Genomic DNA, 10,687 nt, shown 5'->3' on the forward strand with positions numbered 1-10,687 from the left:
ATATTATTCTTATAAAATTATATATTTTTCAAACAATATAATAAAAATAAAGATATATGAGACCTAATAATAGTAATGATAATAATAAGAATAATATTTCTAATTTTATATTTGAGTCAAAAAAATAGTTTAATTCACCAATCATACATATTATTTTTAACAACTACTATATTAGTCGCTTAAATTATTATATATAATTATGTTTAACTAATTTTTTTCATAAATATTTAAAAAGTAGATAAAATCTTAAATTAAAATTAACTTACACATAATTTAAAAATATCTTAACAGAATTTAATATGAAATATTTGTATATATTAATTTATACATAAATTAATAGTTATACAAATGTTTTTTATTGTCTGTTCATGTTTTATTCTTAAATGTTAATATTATTCTTTTTGTCAGTAAGTAATCTTTTTCTCATAGTGTTATTTCATATTATTTGCATTTAATTAACTGAATAAATAATTTTAAAAGAACTGTTTTAATTATCTATAACCAAATCCTTTTAATATTATTTAAGAAAATCTAGATTATCTAAGAAATGTCTAATTTAGACTATAGTATTGCTCACAAGATTTATGCTTGCTAAAATATTTTATTTTAAAAATTTTAATTAAATTATTTAATACTACATTAATTTACATTGTTTTAATTCAGTTGTTTATTTTTTTGATAAAGATTTTATTTTATTTACCAAGAAACAAGTATTTGAAATTAAAATAAATAATGAATTTCTACATCAATATTATTGCAATTTAAAAAAGCTAAAAGATATGTAGTTATTATTGAAAAATTGTAATCATTAAATATTATGATTTTGATTCAACAATTAATTGAATTTTTGTTCATCAGTTTACATCTTGACCCTAATTAAACAATTTTAAGTTACATTTGGAAGCTAATTTTACTAAACATATTTGAATTATTGATTTAAACCTGTATGTAATAATACTCTATTTTCCTTTCCAACAAAGCATTTTAATCTGTGACTGTCACATTCAAAATGTATTGGGTTATGAGGAAGTAGATAGGGATAGTTGTCCATGGGTTATTTCTTCTTACCCTACCATCTAATAAAATTCTTTGTCACTTTCCATCCGAAATGAATGAAAAATGTGAAAGAATTTCCATTTGTCCATTTGAATGAAGCACACAGGATCCTCTACCTTTTGAGCTGGTGTGGGCCTCAAGGTTGGGCTCTTTTGGGCCTGGCATGGCCTGGCCTACAGAGGAATAATAATTAAATATAGAGGCATAGGCATAGGGCATATGATCATAATGTGATGAGGGCTCAGAAATCCTGTATTTCATTTTTCATTTCCACTTTTTTGGTTCTATCTTCCTTCCATGGAGACCAACCAACCTCCTACTCATACAAAAGATTGGTGTGAGGTCTTCATTTAAATCCAAGTTATACATACAAGCAAAAATCTGTACAGTGTTTACAATAAAACAGCAGCAGATTACTATGACCCATCCTGTAATAAAATTTGTGGTGTGATGATTAATTAGCATTGAAGTTTCTCTAACCATCAATCAAGAAAATAAGCTGCTGCGTCGTCTACTGATTCTGCAGCAAGAGCTGCTTCGGCTATTCTAATTAACATTGTGGCCTTGTAGGTGGCCAAATCTGCATTCTGAGCAAGAGATTGAGCCCTTCTGCGTTTATGTATGGCTAATTCCATCGACATGTTTGCATTGGCTTTCGCCTCTTCAATCCTCAGCATTGCATTCTCTTCCATGGCATCTTGTTCAGCTGCAAATGCTGAAAACGAATACGAGATCAGACAAACATTTACAACACTCGTCAATATACACAAGTAGACACCTGCGAATTAAAAACCTGTCAAATAAAATCCAACATGACAAAACAAAAGACGATGCAAAACAAATCATTCTACCATTACCACCAACAACATCCCAACCAAAACTAAAAGTAGCCATATAACAGATCCATATTGGCATTCAAACGCAAATCATTGTAGACTCAGACGGAAGAGACTATGGGGTTGATGAGTAAAATCAGAGAATTAGAGCTTAGTTCTTCTACACATTCACAGTAGTTGTATTATTGCAAAAGGTAAAAAGTCAAGATTTGGCAAGTAAGAAGCTTTATGAAATCAATGTAACGAGTGAGGGAAAAGTTCTAAAGCATTTGATTTAAATAATCAGCCACCAGACACAGTCATGGGACAAACAGGTTAAACACTAGTGTTTGTGTTGTGCATAAAATGAACAGCAAGAGTCTACTACAGAGACCAGAAAGGGTCAAGGAAAATTCAATACTCTTGAGAGGTAAATGTTTTCAATATAAACTTGAATAGAAAAAAAATCCACATTGCAATTTTGTTGAAGAAATAGACCATAAAATTACCTTTCAAAACACTTGGTTGATTGCTTCTACCAAACTGACTGGGTTGTCTCTTAAACGACCTCCTTTTTCGCAGCAAGGGCTTAGGGATAAGTGGAGCTCTCTTTGATTGATGACCCTGACACAATTAAATTAACTAAGTCAACTATACGATGGGGTTTGCCTACTGAAATTTAAAACAATGCCACTACCCAACATGACATTATACCCCAGCCAAAGTACCAAACGAACATTACGAAAAGAAGAAGGAAGAACGAGTTAAAAGCTATAAGATGAGTTGATAAAGACATCAACCATTCCAAATACAAAGACCAAAAAATCCCAAATATAGTTACTGGTCATAAAATCCTCTGCATTCTGATTATAAGATAACCCAACCAAGTAAGTTCATGTAGTGCGCAGATAAGCACCGAAGAATTTGGGGAACCCACCCTAAAGCTATTGAGGATTATACTCCACTGAACATGCCATACTACTCTATTTATCATACACCATATAACTGGCTATCTACAATTAAAATACCCTCCCAGACAAAATGCAATATCCAAATCATGATTGAAATTTTACCTGGAAAACCCTTATCAGCAAAGATCGTTTTTGCTTCCGTTTTCTCATCCAATAGTTATATACAGCTTCTACCACTTCCTTGCTACCAAGGTCCTGACAACCATTAGTTGCAGATTTTTCATCAAACAGTTCATCTGGATTGCAATAATAAACCTTCTCCAATGTATCAATAATTAACTCAAAATTATCATCTGACACAGGATTTTGACACTCATTGTTGAACTTTTTCAGCCACTCTTCGTCTTCAGAATCCATGTCATAATTAGCAGTTGTCCTCGCCATTGCTCTAGTTAACTCATCACCAAAGACAGATATGTATGTATCTGGTCTGTGAAAGGGAAAACTGTTACTTTCTGCATACGAAGAGACCTCTCGCACACCTGGAACTGGGATAAATTTAGCAGCAGTAGAAGGGATATTACGATCAGAACACTTCTTATAAAGGTCTTTAAAGACATTCCAGTCTTGGCGATTGGTAAACTCCAGCTTCCACCCATTGTCCAAAGAATACATTATTGCATGAGTGAATCGATTGGATGAGCAGGGACGCATCACTTTTTCTGCTTTGAATGTGCTTCTTGTTAATTCATCTTTCTTTACAGTGAGAAGCCATTCTTTTGAAGCAGACATCTCTAAAGTAACAATTGCTCCCTCTACCCTGTGGCATTGGTGTATCTCTGATACAAGTAAGTTTGCAGAGCATGAAGATAAACCTAGTCTTTCTTTTGAATCGACTATAGCAGAACTAGCTTCTTTGAGGCTACCAGTGGTGCTACCATTCGCCAAACTCCTAAGTCTCTTGCTAGAGGTCACACCAGAAAACTGGTTATTACCTTTCCTACCACCTGTTAACTCAAAAGCAACTGCTCCATTTCTGCGTAAACCCCCCATTGAAGGATTACGTGCTTTCCTTTTCCTTAGTGAACTTCTCCTCTTCTGAATGCCTCTAGAGTTCAACATGTTCCTATATTGTCCATTTCGACCAGCTGCCCGGGTGGTAGACTTGACAGAAGATTGCAATGACAAAACATCATTGATTTCAATAACATCAGATGTAACAGTTACTGTCTCAGACAATTCCCCCTTGAAGGTATTACTAGAAATCTGCTTTTCGTTCTGGTATTCCAATAAATCATCGTCTGACTCCATATCCTCAACATCACTACGCACATTTATTGGATTACATACAAGAAAAAGTGACCTAAGCATAGATTTAAAGAACATCGCAGAATGCAGATACTCAAAACAAAGAGGAACAGCAGAAAAGTCCACAGAAAACAATGGCACGAACTCTGTGACTCCAAAGAACTGGCATATTCCAGAGTTTACAGCAGGAGGACCCTGTAAGATGATAAAAGAAGCAGAAACAGTTTTACACCATTGAGCAAAATAAAAACCGGAAACCAACAAGAAAACAACGATTTATTTCTTTCCCCTTCAAAACTTTCCACAAAAGCACCTAGGAGCTTTAATTCAACTCTTTCATTAATATAAGAAATTTCATTTGCGCCACCAAATCAGTTCCATCCATAAATAAATCATCAATTTAGGCCCTGAAATATCACCCTCTCCACTAAACAGTCCTTAAAATAACGAAAATATACAAGTAATCCCCCTAAAGAATAAACTAATTTCCATAGTTTAAGACAAGACTTATAGACCAAATTGGTAGTTTAATTCAGAGAAACAAACAAAGGAGAACCGAATTTACCTTCACGAATTGCATCCCCTGCGACGCAAAAACACCATTAACAGCCCCCGACATAAAGAACCCCGAAAGCTTCCTCGGCGAAACCCGAACCCTCTTGGCATACCTCACAACCGAAGCCAACAGTCTCAAAAACAGAGCACTCTTCCCAGCACAGCGACTCACAACAACCGAAAGCACGCAACGCGAAACCTCCACGCTCCTTCTAGAACCTTCCTTCTTTAACCCCTTCCGCCTCCTAACATACACAATGCCAAATCTCCTATCAACGGTACTGTCGCGTGCATCAACCACAGCCTCCTGGCGTTTACCTTTAGCGGTGCCACGTGGCGTCATCACGGCGTCCATTTTCGCTGCCTTGGCCGGGGTCACCGCCCACTCGTCCCCATCGCTGGATCGCTTCGTCTTGACCTCACCCGAATCCGGCCACAGCCGCCGCCCGGAGCGCAAAACCCGAGCCGTGTCGGCTCCTTTCATGCCGAACACTCTCGTCGTGCGGCGCATCCCCGCCGCCGGCATTTCCGTACGGTAAACTTCGGTTTTCACTAGAAAAACCGAACCGAACCGGTTTCCCCTTCTTCTTTCAAGATAACAGTCTCACATGATCTTTCCAGTACTACCACGGAAAGAAAAACGCCATAGCTATACAAAATCGAACACCGATCATGTCCGATTATAAATTAAACAAAAAATAAAATAAAAAATAGGATTCGGAGAAAACTGAAGAAAATCGAGAAATTTCAGAGGTGGATCGTTAAGAGCAAGATCTACGTTTATGGAAGGAGAACCGAAGAGAACGGTAGAGAATAGAGATGGCGCTGAGAAAGAGAGAGAGAGAGAGAGAGAGAGAGAGTGAGGTTCACTGTTTCGGCTAGGGTTTATGATTAAAACCGCTGTGAGGGAAGGTAGAGAAAGGAAAGATAGAGAGAGAGAGTTTTGGGAGTGACGAGAGGCGTTGGATTGGAGTGATGGATGGTGGAGATTGATTTGGCTCGTGGACCGATGCAGCTCCCTCCAAAGAGCGTTTTTCTTGTTTCACAAGACTTGAAAGAGAGAAAGATGGATATTTTAAAGACACCTAAGAGTTGTCAGTGATGGTGAAATGACAGTTTACAAACACAAGGTCTCCAACCATTTTTAGGTTTCTTCTTCAAATTATAATTAATTCATTCTAAATTTCTAATTTATTCAACTTAATTATCAATTCAATTAATACCATAGAAAATAATAAATTGTGAACCTTTTTATTACTTTTTAAATATAACTTACACAGTTATTTATTTTAAAATCTTCTTTTCCTTTCGTTTAAAATTAACTTTATTAATAAACAACCACCGTTATTAATGGTGGTTTTTAAATTTTTATTGCAATTAATAAAAAACTTACTTCCTTCCCACCTTCCTTTTCTGAATAATAGAAAATTAATTAAAAAATTTAACTTTTGGTATTTTTTTCTTAAATCCAATAATATGATTTAAATTTTATACAAAATTTTCTCTTATATTTCTATGCATCTTATATTTTCACAAAATATGGAAATGATGAATAAAGTTAAATTGAATCTTAATTAATCTTAAGACTATTAGGAACATTATAGTAGACAGTTTTATGTGTTCTTTGTAAGACAATCATAATTTAAAATAAATAAAAAATTACGATATTATATAAAAATATTTTTTAAATTTCTGAAGACTTTGATATAAAAGTATTTTAAAATCCTAATCCAATGCTCCTCTACAATATTTTATATCACAATTTCAAAAAATTATGTGATTTTTTTTTAATAGATAAAAAATTTTTAAAAATTAAGATTAAAAATAATTCATAAATACTCATTTTTCTTCACTTATTAAAGTGCAAACATGTACAAAAGTTTGAATGTTCAACAAATTTTAAAAAAAAAATATATATTAAATGTAGGAAGCTTAATAGTGTAAGAAACTTAGAACCAAAACATTGGTGATAAAAGAGTGCTTCAAACCCTTCGACTCCTTCCTCTTGGATGTTATTTGAGAATCAAAATCAATTATAGTTTATATAACCATTCATCTCTCTTAAACCATCCATAAATTTTTTTATGGATAAAATTATTTTAGGAGATAACATTTCAAATGTAATAATCTTAACAATACAGATTAACCATCAAGATTCTCCGAATCAGATCAAATAAATACTAAAGTTTGATTCTGATTCTAGCAAATTTACTTGACAACTCCAAGAGTGCTTCATCCAAGAAGTAATAAATAAACATCTGATAAGCAATGTTTCATCATAAATTCATTCAAATGAAGCACATAACCAGAAATATAGAAACATGATCATTGTGAAGTTAAAACATTCAGAAGAGCACAAGAAAAATACTTCAACTATACCCCACTTCACAATGTTTCCAAATCTTATTAATTGAAATCCTTAAGCCGCTTTTTGAGCACATCCATGGATTTCTTTCTAGCACTTTGCTTTGCATTTTTATTAGCAAGGCTTCCAAAGATCCCATCTGGAGAATCCTTGAATTTATCAAGGATGATAGCCACCTTCTGAATTTCAAGTGCATAATAGTTTTTCTCCCATGTATCAGGATTCAGGAAGCTCTCTGGTTGACTACTTAGCAAAAGATTCACTAACTGCCGTGCTTCTACCAAGCAGTTCTTAAAGCTAACTTCATTGTACATTTCTCCCAAACCAGCAGAATAGAGCCTTTGCTCAGCAAAATTCTCTATGATCTGAAGATCATATTCAATGTTTATAACTGCATTTACATTAAATCTTTTAACACTATCACTAGAGAAAGCTGCCACTATGGAATTTGAAATGTGCTCAAAGGCACCACTCCCAACTCTGTACACGGAATCAAAGGGTAAAATTTGTTGTGCTGGGGACATGAAAGAGTCAAGGTAAATGATCACTTCATGTATGTAGTCATTTCCATTCTCATTTGTCTCCTCTGGGGTCCAATTAACACTTTCAGTAAGGGTCATAAACCCGCTTATCTTTGTGTTCACAAGGCTCTGTAGGGCAATGAAAGCTGCCTCCCTGGATGTCTTCAAGATCACCTTTGCAGTTAAAGTAGATTGAAGTCTTCCAACTGATCGTATTGGGATGCCACATAGTTGGGCAGCATGCCGAAGGAAAAAATCACAGGCTCTTTCAAGAACAGTTATGTTTGCAGCAATCTGCATGAGTTGAGATACAGTGATATTGTCACTATTGATTTTCTCAAGCAATGTTACATTGAGTACATCGATCAGGAACTTGTCTAAATACTTTCTCACAACATCAAAGAAATTCACTTGTATGCCATAAGATAAGTAATCAACAGAGCCTTTGACGAATGATCTCACAATACGACAAGTATCAGGTACCATGGAGGAGAATGGTGCAGTGTATGGAAATTCAGGCATAACATCTGATGTTTGAAGATTAAATGACAGCACAATATTCTCATAGTCAGTTTCCTTTTTTATCTCCATTTGGTCATATGGATCATTACCAAAGACATCAACAATTTGTTGGCGGCATTCTTCCAAAAGAAGCAGATGGTATTTGTCACAACTGCTATCAAGAACATCAAGAAATGAGCCTATTTCATTTCCATATTGTCTAAGAGTAGACCCAAACAGAGTGACATAATCCTTCACCAGGAGAAGATGAGGGGCAGATTCCATACAAGAAAACTGTTCCTCCAACAGTGATGTCATCTTAGCTACAGCAGTCTGCCACATTGTTTCAACCTGATCAGGTTTGAGGAGGTCCCCAGTCGTTCTAAGGACTCTATCCTCCACTATAAAGAATCCAGCAATTTGAGCAAAATATGTCTGGAATGATTCAACAAAAGGTTGTGCTGAAGTTATCTCCAGGTCTGAATTCAATTGTAACAACCGATTAGTATAGTAATATTCGCGAAACTTCTCTAGGATACCCAGGCAATCATGAATATGATAAGCGCGATAAAGTGGTGTAAGATCAAACTGTAAAACTGAATCTTCTTCAACCTCTTCAGCATCCAAAGTATAAGCTACATCTCCTAGTCCTGAAATACTTTGCTCCTCAACCTTCCTCTGTTGTTCCAGCATTTCCTGGTCCCTTTGACGAACTGTCACAGCGCGACCAATCGCTGTTTCCCCAATATTTTTAGCAGAACTCCTTATATCAACCATCCACTCATTAACTTGAATACACATTTTCTTCTCAATGTGCAACTTTATAACAGGAATTCTCTTCTCTATTACCTCTTTGAGAGCTTTTGCAGGAATATTCTGTCTGCAACTTTTCTCAACTAAATCCAAAGTTTTCAGTGCAGAATAAAACTGACCTTCTGAAATGTGACCGTTACACTTTACACAAAACTCCAGCACCTCTATACAGTTCTTCGACATTTCTATAGCTTCAGTCATGTTTTTCCTAATAGAATAAAACTCAATAAGCCCTTCAAGCTTGGCAAGAAGGGTGCTGCCAACCTGCTGCAACTTAAAATTGTCACTTTGGAGCTCAATCTTCAGCTTCTCAGCATCAACTAACACACCACGAAGCTCATCAACTGCAAGGATGAATTCATCGTAGTGGGTCTTGCACATCTCCTCGATTTCTGCTTCCTTTTGCTTAACCACATATGACAGCTGGTGAAGAAGCCCCTCAGGCCGCCCCATTTCGAAAGAGAGCCTGACAAGAGGACCAACATCATCCCCATTTGCAATCAAATTCGCCATAACCATGTCCTCCCCTCCATTACCGTTCTCAATAACACCTCTTCTCTTTGTTTTTATATCCATGATAACATGAATCCCTGGAATTTTGACAACACAATTCTCATCAGAAACCAGAGAAATACCAAGCTTATAAAAAATAACTATACCAGAAATTCACAATTCTTCTCTTCCTGCCACAAAACTCATATAACTTATCAAATATAGACAATCAATAACAATAGCAGACAGTCACACACCACTGACACCAATTCACTTTGCAGGTTTACTATATGTACAAGTTGAGAAAAAAGAAAACAACTAGGGCTTGTTTGATTCTCTTCTTACGTTTTAGTTTTAAAACTGTTTGCTGGAGATATATTCTGCACCATTCAACCAGTAATCAATTCCTCATCCAAAATCTAGAAAGTTTTGGAAATATTTTCAAGAACAAAAGTGAGATGTTTTCATCTTGCTCGACCACTCCCTCAATTCTCCACCCTCCCAATGCACCATCCTCAGCCAGCTGTCTGAACTACCTTGTATAGTTGTATTTCAAAAACTAAAAGCAGTTTCGAAAATAAATATCAAACACACCCTAAATCGAGCTTGATAGAAAGCAGAAACCAATTAATCCTGAAATCAACAATCAAATTATTTTTCCTTCACAAAACATAAAACACAAAATCAAAGAGAATAGCAGACATCAGTAATTCACGCGACCGCAGGTTACTATGCTTCCAATTATACTTCATAACAGCGAATGCAAAAGATACAAAATGCCATAAAAAATCCAAAATAAATAAAACCCAGAGAGAAGCTTGAAGAACAGATTAACAACAGCACAAAGGGAACTTAAAGCTAACATTTTAAGAAAGAAAAGACCAAAAAAACATGATTTTTGGATAGATTTGAAGACCCCAAAGGAAAAAAATAAGATGGAAGTAAAGTGGAAAGAGAATCAAAGTAAGGAAAAGATTCTACCTTGGGTGAAGCTACGAAAAGGGTGGCTGTTAGCTTAGGAATGTGAAGCAAAAAAATGGAAGTTAGAGAGTGTTTTGTTTGTGTTGAAAAAGAGGACGAGAATTCCCAGGTTGCCGTAAAGCAGAGCCAGCGTTGTGACACCACTTCACCGCTTTGGCTACACTCGCCGTCAATCAAATTCGCCGGCACTTTTTTTTTATGTAATAAAATGTCTTCAAATTATAAAAATATAAAAAGAAAGTATCAAAGTACAAAAAAGTTGGCAATAACAGGTAACTTTACCATGTCACCCCTGCAAAAATAGTAAGCAAAACAATTTTGTCTACAAGTGCTTCATTAGGGTTATGATTTTCAAAATTTGAAAATTAT

The 10,687-nt window shown here is 35.3% G+C and overlaps 2 protein-coding genes across 4 annotated transcripts; both read right to left on the reverse strand.

The window, feature by feature from the left end:
• Window positions 1-1,290: 1,290 nt before the first annotated feature.
• Window positions 1,291-5,781, reverse strand: LOC137830501 (Enhancer of polycomb-like transcription factor protein). Of its 2 annotated transcripts, none has more exons than XM_068637899.2 (4): window positions 4,656-5,781; window positions 2,945-4,285; window positions 2,381-2,495; window positions 1,291-1,771 (listed from the first exon to the last, which is right to left on the reverse strand). In XM_068637899.2, exons 1-4 carry the CDS (start codon window positions 5,169-5,171, stop codon window positions 1,539-1,541), a joined length of 2,205 nt encoding a protein of 734 aa, XP_068494000.1. In that variant the 5' UTR covers window positions 5,172-5,781; the 3' UTR covers window positions 1,291-1,538. The 2 variants fall into 2 exon arrangements, with proteins under 2 accessions (XP_068494000.1, XP_068493999.1); XM_068637898.2 differs by having other exon boundaries at window positions 1,291-1,834; window positions 4,656-5,759.
• Window positions 5,782-6,873: 1,092 nt separating this feature from the next.
• Window positions 6,874-10,541, reverse strand: LOC137830502 (exocyst complex component SEC15A). 2 transcript variants are annotated; one of them, XM_068637900.2, is made up of 2 exons: window positions 10,319-10,541; window positions 6,874-9,435 (listed from the first exon to the last, which is right to left on the reverse strand). In XM_068637900.2, the coding sequence occupies exon 2, from the start codon at window positions 9,419-9,421 to the stop codon at window positions 7,052-7,054; it is 2,370 nt and encodes a 789-aa protein (XP_068494001.1). In that variant the 5' UTR covers window positions 9,422-9,435; window positions 10,319-10,541; the 3' UTR covers window positions 6,874-7,051. The 2 variants fall into 2 exon arrangements, with proteins under 2 accessions (XP_068494001.1, XP_068494002.1); XM_068637901.2 differs by having other exon boundaries at window positions 9,683-10,520.
• Window positions 10,542-10,687: the final 146 nt, after the last annotated feature.

Source organism: Phaseolus vulgaris, chromosome 7 (assembly GCF_051622355.1).
Source record: "Phaseolus vulgaris cultivar YP4 chromosome 7, ASM5162235v1, whole genome shotgun sequence".
Lineage (NCBI taxonomy): Eukaryota > Viridiplantae > Streptophyta > Magnoliopsida > Fabales > Fabaceae > Phaseolus > Phaseolus vulgaris.

Excerpts from the sequence above, each read along its gene's own strand:
- LOC137830501 (XM_068637898.2), bottom strand. The coding sequence starts at position 5,171 with ATGCCGGCGGCGGGGATGCGCCGCACGACGAGAGTGTTCGGCATGAAA. Across the intron at positions 2,496-2,944 it reads TGCTGATAAGGGTTTTCCAG|GGTCATCAATCAAAGAGAGC; the intron begins GTAAAATTTCAA and ends TAATTGTGTCAG. Across the intron at positions 1,835-2,380 it reads TCAACCAAGTGTTTTGAAAG|GTGTCTACTTGTGTATATTG; the intron begins GTAATTTTATGG and ends TTTAATTCGCAG.
- LOC137830502 (XM_068637900.2), bottom strand. The coding sequence starts at position 9,421 with ATGGATATAAAAACAAAGAGAAGAGGTGTTATTGAGAACGGTAATGGA.